At 39.2% G+C, this 19,099-nt stretch overlaps 1 protein-coding gene and 1 long non-coding RNA gene across 8 annotated transcripts in view; one reads left to right on the forward strand and one right to left on the reverse strand.

Annotated features, from left to right (window-relative positions):
* Nucleotides 1-19,099, forward strand: part of LOC122680064 — a 114,524-nt gene that overhangs the window by 92,570 nt on the left and 2,855 nt on the right. The gene's annotated exons all lie outside the window — the stretch shown is intronic.
* Nucleotides 1-19,099, reverse strand: part of ABCC9 (ATP binding cassette subfamily C member 9) — a 148,629-nt gene that overhangs the window by 75,165 nt on the left and 54,365 nt on the right. For all 7 annotated transcript variants that reach the window (XM_043880913.1, XM_043880916.1, XM_043880915.1 and 4 more), the window contains 3 exons: nucleotides 17,240-17,347; nucleotides 6,653-6,725; nucleotides 5,390-5,495 (listed from right to left, as the gene is read on the reverse strand). In XM_043880913.1, coding sequence (XP_043736848.1) covers nucleotides 5,390-5,495; nucleotides 6,653-6,725; nucleotides 17,240-17,347 — 287 coding nt within the window. The remainder of the gene's footprint in view (nucleotides 1-5,389; nucleotides 5,496-6,652; nucleotides 6,726-17,239; nucleotides 17,348-19,099) is intronic.

Raw genomic sequence — 19,099 nt, forward strand, 5'->3', positions numbered from 1 at the left:
CAGTAAAAGTTAAAACTTGGTAATCTACCAGCTTCCAAGTTCATGGTTGGTATCTTATGGAATGGGAAAGAGTGACTTCTGCAAGCTGAAATCAGGAACAGTATTTGGAAAAGGGGAAGCTAGATGTGAACACAAACATGCTATGTCATGTCTGATCCAGGAAAGCTGACTCATTGTGTTATTATCCCTTCATGCCAGGCAAAGTCTTAGAGTGATTGAGCCACTGCTATAAAGGCAGTTACACTAAGACATCAGAAAATAGACCATCACAACAGATGGGGTCTGACAGGATGGCTGATGGCATGAGCAAGATGGAAGAAAAAGTAAGGGAAGCCAGAGATAAATGATGGTTATGTCTTATATAGTTACCGGGATTATTACATATTCTGGACTCCCTCCCTGGACCATCCAACAGGTGAAGCGTTTTATTTCGTTCTAGTTCCTGGGATGTCAGTAGGAATTATTATTTATCATGACGACTAGGAAAGGACAACTTCAGTTGGGCAGAACATTTGCTTTTCAACAAATACAGAGCACAGTAGACGCAGGAGCAAGACCCTTGGCCTTACGACAAGCTTGGAAAATTTTTCAGTCCCTCCCTCACCGCTCTCTCCTTTCTCTACTGGGGCTACTGCATGTCAGAATACATTAAAGGTAGCAATTGCTGAGGAGGCATCTATATTTAGATGGATTTTGTGTACCAAGTTCTACCCATGTGGGTCTGTCCTGCGTGAGGACCAGGGCCTTCTCTCCCGTCCAAAGTAAATATTTCTTCCTGCAATAGGACAGGGTACTTTACAGGGCTTTGTTCCTGCCAACCATGAGGGCACATTTAAAAATAAAATTCATGCAACCAGAGATACAGGCAATGATGAAAGAATGACAGCAAGGTGCTTGGTACTTCACCATACCCTTTACTGTTTCACTTTATTTTGTCTTGAGCTTTAAAAAACAGCAAAAAAAAAAAAAAAAAAAACAGCAAACAATTCACTCCAAGGTAAAGTACTTCTCAGCATTTACACAAAATCAACCTGTCAATATGGATAATTTCTAAGCTAGCTTTATTCTAATAACATTTGTATAACTTTCCTTATTGGAATAGATGCAACAGTTATTTTTCTCAGAATAAAGTTATTGCAAATAACTCTTTTAAAAAAGGTCAGCATCCTCTAAGCATTCTTTTTTTTTTCTAGCTGTAACTTTATTATAATGAAAATTATTAGCTTATGTTTCCTTTTTTTTTTAATTAATTTATTTTTTTTTAATTTTTTATTAGTTGGAGGCTAATTACTTCACAACATTTCAGTGGGTTTTGTCACACATTGATATGAATCAGCCATAGATTTACACGTATTCCCCATCCCGATTCCCCCTCCCACCTCCCTCTCCACCCTATTCCTCTGGTTCTTCCCAGTGCACCAGGCCCGAGCACTTGTCTCATGCACCCCACCTGGGCTGGGGATCTGTTTCACCATAGATAGTATACATGCTGTTCTTTTGAAATATCCCACCCTCACATTCTCCCACAGAGTTCAATAGTCTGTTCTGTATTTCTGTGTCTCTTTTTCTGTTTTGCATATAGGGTTATCGTTACCGTCTTTCTAAATTCCATATATATGCGTTAGTATGCTGTAATATTCTTTATCTTTCTGGCTTACTTCACTCTGTATAAGGGGCTCCAGTTTCATCCATCTCATTAGGACTGGTTCAAATGAATTCTTTTTAATGGCTGAGTAATATTCCATGGTGTATATGTACCACAGCTTCTTTATCCATTCATCTGCTGATGGGCATCTAGGTTGCTTCCATGTCCTGGCTATTATAAACAGTGCTGCAATGAACATTGGGGTGCATGTGTCTCTTTCAGATCTGGTTTCCTCAGTGTGTATGCCCAGAAGTGGGATTGCTGGGTCATATGGCAGTTCTATTTCCAGTTTTTTAAGAAATCTCCACACTGTTTTCCATAGCGGCTGTACTAGCTTGCATTCCCACCAACAGTGTAAGAGGGTTCCCTTTTCTCCACACCCTCTCCAGCATTTATTGCTTGTAGACTTTTGGATAGCAGCCAAAACTCTAAGCATTCTTGATTTGAAAATATATTTTATCAGATAATCATGGATATCATGGAAAAAAATTAAGTAGTTCTTGTAAATAAGAAAAATAGAATTTTTTATTAGCTTATCCAATCTTTAAGGGGTTAGTTTTTATTGGGTGTGTGTCAGAGCCAACCCAAATATTTTTGAAGAAAAATTTAGCCCTTTCTGCTATGAAGAGATGGGATATTCTTAAGGCAAGTATTCATAAAGAGATGATTTTTAAATTATAGTGATTTTATAAATACTTAGAATTTTCTTAAATCCTTTCTCATATTTTCATTTTATTGACTCTGACTTTAAGATATAACCTTTTCTTACCTTTTTTAAAATTAGGATTTATGGGAGATATTTCTTTTCTATTTCTTAAAAAGAAACTTAACCTTTATTAAGTATATGTCTGATTTTATCTCATACGTCCCTCTTTGACTGGCTTCCATGGAACTCAGAGTAGAATTTGTGGCCTATGTTTTATAAATATGCAGGACTCCAATACATGCATTCTACCTATTAATTGCTCAGATTATTATTTAAGCCTTATTTTCTTTCTTGATATCTTTGTTTTTCAAGGTTTATTATAGTATGTTATATTAAATAAAATACCTTACAACCTTTAAGAAATGAGATAGGCTATAAATGGTATAAATTTGCCTAAAATATAACATATATATATATATGTATACATACATACATGTATGTATCTTTTTTAGAAAACTCAATAAATAAACAGACTGTGTAAAATGCTTTTCTAATTCCCAAATCATCTATTTATCCATTAACAAAATGATAATAATTCTTAATGATAATACTGAGAGTGAATTTGGCCCAGGTAGAGTAATACTAGAGAAGACTAGATAATAAAAATATTAAAAAAAAAACATTAAAAAAAAAAGAGGTATGAAAATAAAATCTCAAGCTTTTTCTGTCATGGTCTCTAATTCTTTCTGTTTTAACACTAATGAAACAAGGTAAAAACAAAACCCAAATAACTTCATTATGGCCGTACATGTCACATGATATAATTTAATTCAGTAAAACCTGCTCCTCAAAACCTGCATCCATCCAAGATGGAAGGTGGTGGTGGCAGGGCACACGTCCATAGCATCTGGCTTTAGTGATCAACAGGACCCCCTCGTGAATGAAACTTCAAGGGGCAGTTATTCACCGAGCTCACTGCTGGATACACACTACACAGTTTCATGTATACAATTGCAACAGGAATAAACTGTACCCACCACATTTCTCAGCTTTCTTCTTTCACCAATGATACCAAAAATAGGATTTACAGTTCTGCTGTTTCCAGCTCAAATTTCACATCCAAGCATTTCCGTCTCTTAATTGGAGTTTAAAATAGAATCTATTCTCAAAATGCCTGTAAATAGTTTTGACTCATTCTGAAGAGATGTCTGTGTATGTTAGCAGTAGATTAAGCCACAAGGGAACCTACAATGATAAGAACTAAATGGACGTGTGCAAGTCTGGGGCAAGGTCTCCCCAGCACAATGAACATTTGGAGCCAGATAATTCCCTGCTGCGGAGGGCTGTCCTGTGTGTTGGAGGATGTGTCTGCTAGTTGCTCAGTTGTGCCTAACTCTTTGCGACCCCATGGAGTATAGCTTGCCAGGTTCCTCTGTCCATGGAATTCTCCAGACAAGAATACTGGAGTGGGTTGCCATTTCCTTCTCCAGGGAATCTTTCCAACCAGGGATAGAAGCCAGGTCTCCTGCAAGGGGGATTCTTGTGGAGGGCTGTCCTGTGTTGGAGGATATTTAGTAGCATTTCTGGCCACTATAAAGAAAGCTGAGTGATGAAGAATTGATGCTTTTGAACTGTGGTGTTGGAGAAGACTCTTGAGAGTCCCTTGGACTGCAAGAAAATCCAACCAGTCCATCTTAAAGGATATCAGTCCTGAGTGTTCATTGGAAGGACTGATGTTGAAGCTGAAACTCCAATACTTTGACCACCTGATGTGAAGAGCTGACTCATTGGAAAAGACCCTGCTGCTGGGAAAGACTGAGGGCAGGAGAAGAAGGGGATGACTCAGGATAAGATCGTTGGATGGCATCACCGACTCAATGGACATGGGTTTGGGTGGACTCTGGGAGTTGGTGATGGACAGGGAGGCCTGGCATGCCGCGGTTCATGAGGTCGCAAAGAGTCATACATGACTGAGTGACTGAACTGAACTGAACTGGCCACCATCAACTAGATCAGTAAGCAAACCAATTCCCTTAGTATGAAAACCAAAAAATGTTTCTAGACATTGTCCAGTGTTCCCTGGGGATAACCTGGATGAAAATCACTGCAGTGATTTTCTGTAGACTGTCTACAGTCCAATATCATAGATAAGCTGTTAGCAATTTCTCCATAATGACTGTGGGGGTTGGGGTGGTCTACCAGGTGTGTGTGTGCATGTTAAGTTGCTCAGTCATGTCCTACCTTTTGTGACCCCGTGGACCGTAGCTCACCAGGCTCCTCTGTCCATGGGATTCTCTAGGCAAGAATACTGGAGTGGGTTGCCATGCCCTCCTCCAGGGAACTTCCCGACCCAGGGATCAAACCCAAGTCTCTTTTGTCTCTTGCATTGGCAGGCCAGTCCCTTATCACTAGCACCACCTGGGAAGCCTGTCTACCAGATAGATCAAACTAAATAAATAAATATGACTTATTCATTATTACACAATTATATAATAGTATGGTCTGGAGTAGCCTTATTACTATGATGTTTTTTGAAGAATCCAAAACAAAGATTCAAACATTCAGAAGAAGCACAATGTCTTTGTGGATGCACAACACACTAATCTGACATAGCCACATCCCTAACTAGATACTTTAACTGTCTAGTTTAAGTTGGATGTGAAGAGAAATGGATGATTTCTCAGTCTCTTAGGAAGAGTTTCAAAAAGATTATTTGATATTTCTTCTCTGAACACTGGACCACTAAGGCTCTGTGTGCATTTAAACTTTATAAATAATGCAAATTTTCTTTAATTATAGGATAAATTTTTAAACTTTATCTGTGTTATCCATTTAACTTTCAAAATTTACCTTTACAATCCCAATCTTGCTAAAAGCAATATATTAGTTTATACATACTATAAACCTCTATCGTGAATTCTTTTATCTTTTTTAACTTATAACATTTAAAGTTTCCACTGATTTGTTTTTTTAAAGCTGTGCTTATTTCCAAGGGGCCCTCAGACCTCGAACATGGGAATCTACTGTTCTCATTCCTTCCCTTGGGAGATCATCGGATGTGTGACAGACCAACAGAGACTGATTAAAAATACACATACTTGCTCCAGTGAACTTTTCCTTCCAAGGTCTGCATCTCTCCGAGGATGGCGAGGAGAAGAGAAGACTTCCCACATCCCACTTGGCCCACAATCATGGTTAACTGACCTAAAGAAAAGAAACAAAGGATAATAACAGGATGAAAAGGAATTCACTTATAAAATAAAAATCAAAACACATTTAGAAAAGGCTGATGTTTCACAATCTATGGCCCAGTTTTGGTCCCCAGCAATAGTATTCTAAACAGCTCCTTTTACTGATACATAAGGTTTCTGGAAAAGGGAAGGAAAATTAAAATCTATAGGTCTTGATATGCTATTTTTAAAAAATATTTATTTATTTGGCTGTTCCAGGTCTTAGCTGTGGTATGGGGGATTTAGTTCCCTGACCAGGGATCAAACTCAGCCCTTGAAGTCTTAGCCACTGGACCACCAGGGTAGTCCCTTGATGTATTATTTTTAAATTATGAGAATAACGGACTCTAGTAGAAGCAGCAGTGAAATACTTGCCTAAGTCACCTAGATTAGTATTACCTTTATTATTCAATTCATTCTGGAGAAAAAGGTAATTTTGACTAAAACAGATAATTAAGATTAAAGTGATTAATCACTTTAATCAGTTCTTACTTTGATTTGCATGTTTAATAGAAAAATTCCAAGTTATTGACCATGAGGCCAAGTCAAAAAATATTTATATTCAATTATCCAAACATTTTAGTAAAAACTACAGGGTATTTGAGTCTTAAATATCTGAAAACGTCATCAGTTTTCTTTGGGGATAGAAAACTATTTTCTCAAACACTATTTCTTTAAAATCTTTCTTCAACAAAATGAGAAATCAACTACTCCATTATTGAAATGCCACAAATCAGCAAATAAACTAAAAACAGTTCATTTGGATGGTAAATAGTTTGTTCAAGGTCCCCACTCTGTAGTGACAGGCAGGTCTTATAATTCCCAGTCATTCTCTCAGGGATACAGGGATTCATGAGCTTCACAGTGCTAACAGATAACGATCAGTAATGTTTGTCTTTAAAAAGTCTTTCCTTTTGTTAGGCTCAGTTATCTTGGAAAATCACGGTCATGATAATGAACAGATACAAACTTGATGCTAGTTCACAATGTGGCTTTATATTATTTCATGATGAATTATTCAAATGAAAGAACTAACGCTTTGGAGGTGACAAACGTTTTCGCCCTGAATTCACAAAAATAAATTTGTTCCTTAAAAAAAACAATTACAAACTAGTAATAAATGATTCTTACCTGTTGGAATTCGAATATCGATATTGGATAAGGTTGCTAAACCACTGCCCCATGAAAAGTACCCATTTGTGACCTAGAAAATAAGAGTACAGAAATTTAATTATAACATTACATAAATATGTGGTATCACAGGATAAGTCCAATTAAAATAAATTTTCTTTATAAAGCACTGGAAGACTTTCAACACAGTAGAACACACAGTGGTAAAATTCTAATTTAGAGTTATGACTATTTAGAGGCATAGATGAAAAACAAAAAAGAATGGAAGGGAGACGGTCTTTAAATCAGTGGTATTATGAAGAATGCTAAAAATTACAATAATTTTCCCTGAAAGTATGTGATTACTGGATCGTTTATATGTGAACATTCTTAAAAAGCAATCACTCAAATATTGTCCAATGTAACCCTGACATGGATTATTCTCTCACTGCTGCAATTGCCAGAAACCTGGTGATGTAAAGTCAAGAAGAGAAATAACTACAAATTATTGCAACAAATGACTTGTTAGCTAAGGATGAAGGCTTAGTAACGAATGAATTTCCTGAACTATGTGGACTTATTGCTATTCACTGATCTTGAAAGAATAGAGGGGAGGAAGGAAAAAAGTACAGAAATGAAGCAACATTGCTCGGTGGTTCAGTTCAGTTCAGTCCCTCAGTCATGTCCAACTCTTTGCGACCCCATGCACTGCCGCACGCCAGGCCTCCCTGTCCATCACCAACTCCCGGAACTAGCTCAAACTCATGTCCATTGGGTCACTGATGCCATCCAACCATCTCAACCTCTGTCATCCCCTTCTCCTCCTGCCCTCAATCTCTCCCAGCATCAGGGTCTTTTCAAATGAGTCAGTTCTTCCCATCAGGTGGCCAAAGAATTGGAGTTTCAGCTTCAGCATCAGTCCTTCCAATGCATATTCAGGACTGATTTCCTTTCGGATGGACTGGTTGGATCTCCTTGCAGTCCAAGGGACTCTCAAGAGTCTTTTCCAACTGCACAGTTCAAAAGAATCAATTCTTTGGTGCTCAACTTTCTTTATAGTACAACTCTCACATCCATACATGACTACTGGAAAAACCATAGCTTTGACTAAATGAACCTTTGTTGGCAAACTAATGTCTCTGATTTTTAATACGCTGTCTAAGTTGGTCATAGCGTTTTTCCCAAGGAGCAAGCATCTTTTAATTTCATGGCTGCAGTCACTATCTACAGTGATTTTGGAGCCCAAGAAAATAAAGTCTGTCACTGTTTCCATTGTTTTCCCATCTATTTGCCATGAAGTGATGGAACTGGATGCCATGATCTTAGTTTTTTGAATGCTGAGTTTTAAGCCAGCTTTTTCACTCTCCTCTTTTACCCTCATCAGAGGCTCTTTAGTTCCTCTTAACTTTCTGCCATAAAGGTGGTATCATCTGCGTATCCGAGGTTATTGATATTTCTCCCAGCAATCTTGCTTCCAGCTTGTGTTTCATCCAGCCTGGCATTTTGCATGATGTACTCTGCATATAAGTTAAATAAGCAGGGTGACAATATACAGCCTTGATGTATTCCTTTCCCAGTTTGGAACCAGTCTGTTGTTCCATGTCCAGATCTAACTGTTGCCTCCTGACCTGCATACAGATTTCTCAAGAGTCAGGTAAGGTGGTTTGGTATTCCCATCTCTTGAAGAATTTTCCACAGTTTGTTGTGATCTACACAAAGTCTTTGGTATACTCAATAAAGCAGAAGTAGATGTTTTTTCCTGAAATTTACTTGCTTTTTCTATGATCCAACAGGTGTTGGCAATTTGATCTCTGGTTCCTCTGCCTTTTATAAATTCAGTTTGAACGTCTAGAAGTTCATGGTTCACGTATTTTTGAAGCCTGACTTGGGGAATTTTGAGCATTACTTTGCTAGCCTGTGAAAGTGAAAGTGAAGCGCTCAGTCATGTCTGACTCTTTGTGACCCCATGGACTGTACCCTACCAGGCTTCTCTGTCCGTGGGATTCTCCAGGCAAGAATACTGGAGTGGGTTGCCATTTCCTTCTCCAGGAGATCTTCCCAACCCAGGGATTGAACCCAGGTCTCCCACCTTGCAGGCAGATGCTCTACCCTCTGGGCTACCAGGGAAGCATGTGAGATGAGTGCAATTGTGCAGTACTTTGAGCATTCTTTGACATTGCCCTTCTTTGGCACTGGAATGAAAACTGACCTTTTCCAGTCCTGTGGCCACTGCTGAGTTTTCCAAATTTGCTGGCATATTGAGTGCAGCGCTGTCACAGCATCATCTTTTAGGATTTGAAATAGCTCAACTGGAATTCTATCGCCTCCACTCACTTTGTTCTTAGTGATGCTTCCTAAGGCCCACTTGACTTCGCATTCTAGGATGTCTGGCTCTAGGTTAGTGATCACACCATTGTGGTTATTTGGGTCATGAAGATCTTTTTTGTATAGTTCTTCTGTATATTCTTGCCACCTCTTCTTAATATCTTCTGCTTCTGTTAGGGCCATACCATTTCTGTCTTTTATTGAGCCCATCTTTGCATGAAATATTCCCTTGGTATCTCTCATTTTCTTGAAGAGATCTCTAGTCTTTCCCATCCTATTGTCTTCCTCTATTTCTTTGCATTGATCAGTGAGGAAGACGTTCTTATCTCTCCTTGCTATTCTTTAGAACCCGGCATTCACATGGGGTTATCTTTCCTTTCCTCCTTTGCCTTTAGCTTCTCTTCTTTTCTCAGCTATTTGTAAGGCCTCCTCAGACAACCCTTTTGTATTTCTTTTTCTTGGAGACAGTCTTGATCCCTGCCTCCTGTACAATGTCACAATCCTCCGTCCACAGTTCTTCAGGCACTCTGTCTATCAGATCTAATCCTTTGAATCTTTTTGTCACCTCCACTGTATAATTGCAAGGGATTTGATTTAGGTCGTAACTGAATGGTCTAGTGGTTTTCCCTACTTTCTTCAATTTAAGTCTGAATTTGGCAATAAGGAGTTCACCTCAACAATCAGGAAGACAGCAAAAAAAAAAAAAGATCTTAGAGTCATCCTCAGCATTCAGTTGTTTTAATAAGCATTTAGAAAATTTGACGGTCTTATTAATTACAAAAATGGGAAACAAAAGAAGTATAACAGAACCCAACAACTGGAAAGGTTAATAGTGGCAGATGAGAGGAGAGAGAGTTCCTGAAACATTAGAGGAAACTACAGTAAGGCTATACTTTGCTCATAAATTAATATTTTGTCTCCAAGCCCCAAGTAATGAAATTTCTAAGCATATTTTTGTTTAGGAATTTTGCAGAATAAATTGGTAATGTCTAAATTATAACTAAAAAATCCTTTAAAAGTTCTGAAAATGAACAACTTAAGAGTGCAAAAGTTACCTGAAAAGGTTAGGCCATGATTTTCCATGTATGTTTTCTTTAGCTTGGAAAATGTATGGCATTTAGTAATATCTAATCTATATCTTAATAATAACATTAGTAATATTAAATTAATTAATATCTACATAAATACTCATGAAATTGGTCCTGAAAGGAGCATAGCCTGGAAGGACTGAATTATTGATCACTTTATAAATATCTGCTGAGCACTCAGTCTATGTGAAGCTCTGTGTTAGGACTGATGTGGGCTACAAAGAAGGTATAATGTATTCTCCCTGCTTTCCTGGAGCTTATAGTCAATTGCGTAGTTAAACCAAGACATGAGAAAATGGGCTAAGTAATGAATAGAGAGGCATGTTGTGGAGCATGCTGGGGCCATAACTCAGGGGTTGATGGATCATAATCATCCTCTGCTAAGAACAGGTTCTTTGGGGATTCTCTCATGGCTCAGACAGTAATGAATCTGCCTGCAATGCGGGAGACACAGGTTTGATCTCTGGATCATTAAGATCCCCTGGAGAAAGGTATGGTTACCCACTCCAGTATTCTTGCCTGGAAGACTTCCATGGACAAAGGAATCTGGCAGGCTACAGTCCATGGGGTTGCAAAGAGTTGGACACGACTGAGCAATTAACATGAATGAACAGACAAAAGTGTAATAGCAGTTCATAAGGAAAATCACTGACATCAGAGATTAAAAAAAAAGGAAACATTTTGGAAAAGAAGGTCACTTAGCTAGTTTTAGAAAATATGCTGAAATTCAACATAAAGAGCTCAATGAGAACAGGCCCATGATCAGAAAACCATAAAATATGTTGTGGGAAATAATGAATAGATCTGGCTGGGGCAGAGGTTTAAGATACAGTGTGCAGGTATACTAGGTTCTTCAGTCATGTCTGACTCTTTGCAAACCTATGGACTGTAGCCCACCAGGTGTGACTAAGTGACAAAGGATGCTTAAAGAAAATCTATGGTCTCCAAAGCTGAGAAACCCTCTTTATCGGGGGAGGGGGGGAGTAGAAAGTGGCCTAAACAATGTGCAAATACAGACTAGCTGGTGAGAGGGTCAGCGTGGAACTGAGAGGCCCTCCATGACAGCTTTTATGTCTTCAGTGGATTGGGAGGGAAGTTATCTTCAGACAGAGGAGGCAGAAGGAGAGAGAAGGAGATGAGGAGACTGGTAACAGACGAAGAGCTACTGCAGCAGACGGAGAATCACTGAGGGAAGGCATGGGAAAGGATTGCCAAGGACCACAGAGGGTCAGCCGAGGATGGAGGTAATGAGGCTGTTGCCATGCCAACTTGTACCATTGAGTCGTTTCCTCTAGAGAGCACAGTGGCCTGGGTATAGGAGCCCAGAAGTCACAAAGTTGGACTGTTCCAGGAGGATGTGAAAGTGCTGGGAGAAAAGGTGGGGCTTGAAACTGTAGGTTTCAAGGAGCTTAAAAGCCACTGCCAGTGAAGGAGAAGGTCTGGGAGAGCTGGAGGATAGGGTTGTGCTGCCGGTGACTGCTGGGATAACAAAGGTTAAAAGATGCCACAGAGGCTGCACATCCAAGTGGTGGGCAAGTGTGAACACAGGTGAGGTTGTGGAAAAGAAGTGATGGTTGATTGAGGGATTTAGAGGTTGGGATACTAAGTGTGGGGAGCTTCCCAGGCAGCTCAGGGGTAAAGCTCCTGCCTGCCAATGCAGGAGACGTAGGTTTGACCCCTGGGTCAGGAAGATCTTCTGGAGAAAGAAACGGCAACCCACTCTAGTATTCTTGCCTGGAAAATTCCATGGACAGAGGAGCCTGGTGGGCTACTATCCATGCGAGCGCAGAGTCGGACACCACCGAACAACTAAAACAACAATTTGAGCAAACTCTGGGAGACAGTGAAGGACAGGGCAGCCTGGCAGGCTCCAGCCCATGGGGTGGCAAAGAGCTGGACATGACTGAGCACACACACACATACTGTTAAGAGATGGGTTGTGAATCTGGAAGTTGAAATCATATCCAGGTGTGGCACTTATTAAGGCAGAAAGCTGGACTCGGAAACAGGCACCCAAACCTTCAGTGAAGGTGGGGGAGTGACTAAGTCCTCTACTCATAGACACGAGAAAGGTAGAACACACTATACCTTCACAGGAGTGTGAGAGAGGAAAGACGTGGTTAGAAAACTGCAGGGAAGAATCAGAAGAATATAGGGCCATCTCCTGCTTTGGTCCCCAAAAGAAGTATAAGGCAGAACAGTATCCATGTGAGGAGAAGGAAGAGGGTTAAAGGGAATTTGTCCAGCTGTGATTGGCTGTTCCATAACCTCTTGCCTTTTACAAAATCATCTCACTTCTCTACCAGCAGAGTTAAAATTCTGGTTTCCCCAACTAGCTGTTCGACCTTGGAAAATCAGCTAATATATAAATTACTGCAAACTTTCCTAAAAGGATAGGTACAAAGATGGTCATCACAGCATGGTCTGTGATGGAGTGGGGATGGAGGCCAACCCAGCAGCCATCATTAGGAGACTAATGAATGGCAGGAATGTGTACAGCAGAATGCAGTGGTGGAGCTAGAAGGAGCAAACAATTTCAGGAAACTGAAAGTATAAATGCTCATGACAATAATACATATTTTACAAAGATGTAAGTATATTTAAGTGCATATATGGAGCACATTATGCTAGCACCATAGTGTTAGGAGGGATGAAGGGATACAGGCATGAGGAACAGGATAAAGGGAAAGAATGAATTAAAATGTAAAGGCAGGAACTCCCCTGGTGGTCCAGTGGTTAAGAATCCACTTTCCAAGGCAGGGGACATGGGTTTGGTCCCAAGTAGGGCAAGTAAGATCCCACACGCCTCAGGGCAACTAAGCCTGTGCGCTGCAAGAGAAGCCCGCACATTGTAACTAGAGAAAGTCCAGGAACCACAACAAAGAGCTCACATACAGCCAAAATTTTAAAAAAAGAAAAAAAAAATGTAAAGACAGAAATAAAGACAACACAAAAAGTCACGAAGTCACCAACTCTATGATTCCATTTATATGAAATATCCAGAATAGGTAAATCTGCAGAGACAGAAAGCAGATTGGAGGTGGTGGGGGCACAAGAGAGGGGGATGTGGGGAATGACTGATTAATAGGTATGGGGTTTCCTCTTGAGGTGATAAAATATTTTGTAACCAGATAGAGGGGATGGTTGCACAACACTATAAATCTAAATGCAACTGAATTATTGACTTGAAAGTGGTTAATTTAATGCTATGTGAATTTCACCTCAGTTGAAATAATTGTTTTCTTTTTGAAGTATAATTGATTTACAATGTTGTGCTAGTTTCTGGTATATTAGCAAAATCCTTCAGTTATATATATTCATATGTGTATTCTTTCTGATATTCCTTTCAATATTCTTATGGTTTTATTTACAGGATATTGAATATGAAATAATTGTTTAAAAATTTAAAGGTGAGACCTTACACACACCATTTCCATTTCCTCCCACTGAAAAGAAGCAAAAATGCTGAATTAAATATAGCTTGTAAAAAAATCTCATTAAATCAAGGAGTAAGGAAATGTCTAGTGAAAGTATTAAGAGAAGTACAAAAAGAAATGTATGCGCTGGAGGATATAAGCTTCTTTCCCCTCAAAAGGGCCAAGAACAGCTAAGACACTTTAGAAGAAAAAAGATAAGGTGTAAGAACTTGTCCTAAAAAACGGCAATATTTATTAGAAAGCCATAATAATCACAGCAGTGGAATACTGAACAGACAAATAAATCAGAGAAAAATAAACAAGGAAATGTGTGTGATAAGATCGTACTAAAAGTCAGTGGGGACAGCGATTGAGACATGGTATCATTGATACATGATACATTGATAGAGGACAACCCACCATCACATAAAAAATTAAGTCTGACCTTACTGACTTGCTACTGAGTATAGTAAAATTACTACCAGGAAGTTTATTACTGCTAAACTTATGGCTAAAATTATTTATTACTGATTTCCCCTGCTAAATCTCAACCTGACTTCTTACCAACACAAAACTCAATTCTAAATCAATTAAATACAAGCAAAAGGTAGAGCTTCAAAGATTTTTAAGAACCAATATAGAACATCTTTATAACTTTTGGTAGAGAAAGTTTTCTTAAAAGAGGCAAAAAGCAAAGCACTAGCCATAAAGGAAAACCTCTATAAACTAGACTACATTGAAATTAAGAATTTCTAATACCATAGAGTGAAAAGCCAAGTTGCAAAGTGGGAAAAGAATTTTGCAACATATGCAACTGCCAAAGAAGTATTAGTAGTACTCAGAATTTTTTTAAAAAAAGAGGAACCAATAACCTGGCAATTCACAAGAGGAGCTCCATGCACAAATGGCCAATATATACATTGGAAAAGGTGCTCAAGCTCATTAGAAATCAGAAAAATGCACATAAAAACCACAGCAAGATACAACAGCACTGCCTCCCAACACAAAACATGCATTTTCACAAAATATTGGAAGCACTGGGGAAGATGGAGACCAGCTGGAATTCTCAGTCACTGTTAATGGAAGTGTAAACTGGCACAATCACTTTGGAGAAAAGTTGGCCATTATGAAGGAAAGTTGAGGGTAAAAAAATAAATAAATAAATAAAGTTGAGGGTGTACAGATCCTATGACTCAGCAATTCTCCCCAATGGCTTCAAAATAAAAGTTAACCAAAAGCCCATCAAAAGTAGAATGGATCAATAAATTCTGGGATATTCATAAAATGAAACACTGCACAACGATGAGAATAAATGAAGTACAGCTTCACACAGTAAAATGGGTTAATTATACCCACATAATGCTGAGCAGCAGAAGAAAAATACACACATATACATGCATATATTCAAACTTGAAAAAAGCTAAGTACGTCTTTAGGGAGGCATGCGCTATGCTTGTGCTATGATTAGTCGCTCAGTCTTGTCTGACACTTTGTGATCACGTGGACTGTAGCCCGCCAGGCTCCTCTGTCCACGGGGATTCTCCGGGCACGAATATTTGAGTGGGTTGCCATGCCCTCCTCCAGGGGATCTTCCCAATCCAGGGACAGAACCCAGGTCTCCAGCATTGCAGGCGGATTCTTTACTGTCAAGAGCCACCAGGGAAGCCCAAGAATATTGGAGGCATAACATAGCAAAAATGTTCAAGGAAATGATGACCATAAAAGTCAAAGCGGTAATTATATTTTGAAGAATAAAGAGAGTGAAGTTCAGGGTGTGTTGGAGGGTCTTTGGACGAAGTTGGTGATGTTCTTTACTTAGTGATAGCTGCACAAATGTTTACTTTTTCATTTAACAGTACATATATGTTATATTTACTTCTGTATTTCGCAACAAAAAAGATTCAAAAAGACAAATGAGTTCATTACCAATTGGCTATTTCCACCATGAATAAACAATGAATTCAAGGTTGCAGGGGTACTTGAAATTATTGTGCCCATTCAGGGCACTCTAGGTCATTGATATGCAGGGTTTTTTTCTGGTTTTTTGGAGGGGGGAGTTGGTGCATGTAAGGTCAATTCTGCGGGAAAAAAATCATGATAGCCTCCCTTTTCCCCATTCAAAACAAAAATAAATTTAATAAGGCACATGGAAAAATATGTATATTCTAGGTTCCCACAATACTGCATAGAAAATGCCAATTAAAAAACTGATTTTTTAGTTACTATTAGTTGTTTTCTTGGCATATTTGTGAATTGGCAGCATAGAGAACCCTTTCTAGTCTCTCATTACTTACTTTTGCATAGTTTAGCTCAAATCTTCTTGGTAAATTATCATTGTCTAGGGAACTACTAGAGCTGTTTTCAAATATGATGCTCAGGTTTTACATATATAAAGACTTTTAGGTGATTCTAACATACAGCCAAGGTTAAGAATCACTACAGCTCTTTGAAATTCACAGGTGATATATTTTATCCTCAAAGTATTCATACCTGAGGTAGGTATGGCATCCCCACCTCAACGGGGCAAACCATGGCTTAGACAAGCACTTTGCCCAAAAGTCACATCAAATTAATGACAAAGTGAAAGCCAGCATTAGCTTATTCCATCCAATAACACATTTACTCCAGTTGTTAAGTGCCTATTGTGGGACAGGTATGGGATCAGGCAATGAGGAGAGAGAGGAGAACCCTATGTGGCTCTTGGCTTAACTGTACACCTCCCTGAGCGTCTCTTGCTCTACCTGCGCTGGGCAATATAGAGCTATATAGTGCAGGGAACTATAGTCAATATTCCGTAACAAACTATAATGGAAAAGAATGTAAAAAAGAATGTGTATATATGTGTGTGTGTGTGTAAAACTGAATCACTTTGCTGGACAGCAAAAATCAATACAACTTTATAAATCTACCGTGGGTGTGTGTGCATGCTAAATTGCTTCAGCCGTGTCCGACTCTGTGTGACCCTATGGACTGCAGCCCGCCAGCCTCCTCTGTCCATGGGGATTCTCCAGGCCAGAATACTGCAGTGGGTTGCCGTGCCCTCTTCCAGGGGATCTTCCCGACCCAGGGATCAAACCCACATCTCTTTGAGTCTCCTGCATTGGCAGGCGAGCTCTTTCCCACTAGAGCCACCTGGGAAGCCTAAATTAACTATATCTTGATAAAACAAAATTTTTTTAAAAGTCTGAGTTTGAGATGAGTCAAAGGCCATATTGGGAAGCTGGGTGGACACACACAGCCCTGGTCTAAGCCTTTCCTGGTTGAAGATAATTGCTATGTAATCTACTTCCTTAAAAACTGGACCTCCATGGCTGATTAATGTCAATGTATGGCAAAAACCACTACAATATTGTAAAGTGATTAGCCTCCAACTAATAAAAATAAATGAAAAAATAAATAAATAAAAGCAATTAAAAAAACTGGACCTATAATATCAGCATTCTTTATAAATTAATTTATAGAGATGAATGTAGAGTAGATGAAATAAGAGTATGAGAGGAAGTACACTGGATACTAGGTGTATCCAGTGTACCACAGATTCAGAAGAAAGATTCATCATCCAGTTATTTAAACATACTCCTGGAGCAAAGCTGTGGTTGGGAGGCTAGGCAGCATTGAGAATTATAAACTCAGCAGAATATTTTCTGAAAATGTTATGAGGATGAGTGACCACTCTAGAGAGACTTTAAAGACACGACATGGGACACTTGGCAGAACGTCACCATAAAATGGTAACATCAGTGCTTCTATTCATGTAAAAATTCAGGACATAAAATAACCTTTATTGCAATATCCTCTGTCTCCATGGGACGCAGACGTCGTGTTGATTGTTCGTAGTTTTCCAGGTGATATCTTCCAGGCTGCTTCCTGTTTATAGTTTTTGGCTGCTGCATTCCAAATGGAAAAGAACACAAGTTGAAGTGCTATGAAAAAACTGAGGTTTTACTGAACATTAACTCACAAAGTTGCTGCTCCATTTAGAGTCTAAGAAAAAGAAGTAAAGTGAATGGCATATTTTAATTATTTCTATGGCATCCCCCCACTCCACCCCAAAGCAAACAATAATAAAAAAGTGTTATGCACTCATTTTAAACCTAATTCAGAAACTTTTTAAGAAAAATGAAAATATGAAGATATGATATTTGCAAATGATGGAAGTTAAAATGCTGAGCACCAAACTAGGCTCTGGCTATTCTTTCTCTACTTTTCTGGATGAATAGACCCAGGAGATAAAAAAAAGTGTGTGTCATGGCAAAAGGCAAGCAGGCTAACTTAGGTTAAACTAGAGTCTACTTGTTAGGCCATCAGGCTTGTAAATGTTCCAACAGTACATTTTTGGTCACCCTCTGAATTACGAGGATTTTGAGTCTGATACACTCACATAAATCAGATGAGTCTACATGTCACCTGAAGATCCATGGTGGAATGAGAAAAAGCATAAAGATCTAGGCTTTATGTATATTATTTCATGTGTGCTCAGTCACTCAGTCATGTCTGACTCTTTGCAACCCCATGGACTGTTACCAGCCAGGCTCCTCTGTCCATGGGATTCTCCAGGCAAGAATACTGGAGTGGGTTGCCATTTCCTCCTCCAGGGGACCTTCCCGACCCAGGGATCAAACCCACGTCACTTGCATCTCTTGCACTGTTGTGCTATGCTTAGTTGCTCAGTCATGACCGACTCTTTGGGACCTCATGGACTGTAGCCCATCAGGCTCCTCTGTCCATGGGGATTCTCCAGGCAAGAATACTGGAGTGGGTTGCCATGCCCTCCTCCAGGGGATCTTTCCAACCCAGGGACTGAACCCAGGTCTCCCACATTCCAGAATGTTTACCATATGAGCCATCAGGGAAGCCCAAAAGACACAGATGGAGGAGCTGAGGGGTGAATCCAGGGCCTTGTACATGTGAAGTATGTGCTCCACCTCTGGGCTACACCCCCTTGCACTGGCAGGCAGATTCTTTACCACTGTACCACCTGGGAAGCCCATATTATTTCATAAGGAGATCTATAAGCACTATAGAATGATCTAGTCTTTCTCAAATATTATAGCATTATTGTTCTGAGCCAAAGTACTAAAGCATCCAAAATATGGAGGATGTCAGCTAAGGCTAGACAATCTTCCTATACTTAAACTCGAATTAGGTCATGACTAGAAGCTTTTGTTATTCTCTAATTTTGAATTTAATTTCACACAGATAGAGGCAAATGGTTGAAGAGAAGGTAGAAAATCCAGCTCTGTTAACCTCTAAATCATAAAATATATAAGCTCAAAATTTGTCCCAGAAATCTTGTAAGCAACTATTTTAACATAAATAACTATCTGTAGTACCTATAGAGACTATCAAAGCTAAATAGTTATACACTTCAAAACTATCAAATAAGCTATAAAACAAAAGATTCTATAATTGCAAAACACGTTTTTGGCTTTGGAACATTAGGTTTAGCTTTTTTGATCAATCTGTTGAGTTCTATTATGAGAATCAGGCATGACCTCAAATAACCAGCAATTTAATCCCAACAAGATAACACCATCCAGTTTACATCCATTAGTGTATCAACCACATTACCCTGGTAGCTCAGATGGTAAAGAATCTGACTGCATTGCAGGAGACCTGGGTTCAATCTCCGAGTTGGG

The sequence above is a fragment of the Cervus elaphus genome, chromosome 22, assembly GCF_910594005.1.
Source record: "Cervus elaphus chromosome 22, mCerEla1.1, whole genome shotgun sequence".
NCBI classification, from domain to species: Eukaryota; Metazoa; Chordata; class Mammalia; order Artiodactyla; family Cervidae; genus Cervus; species Cervus elaphus.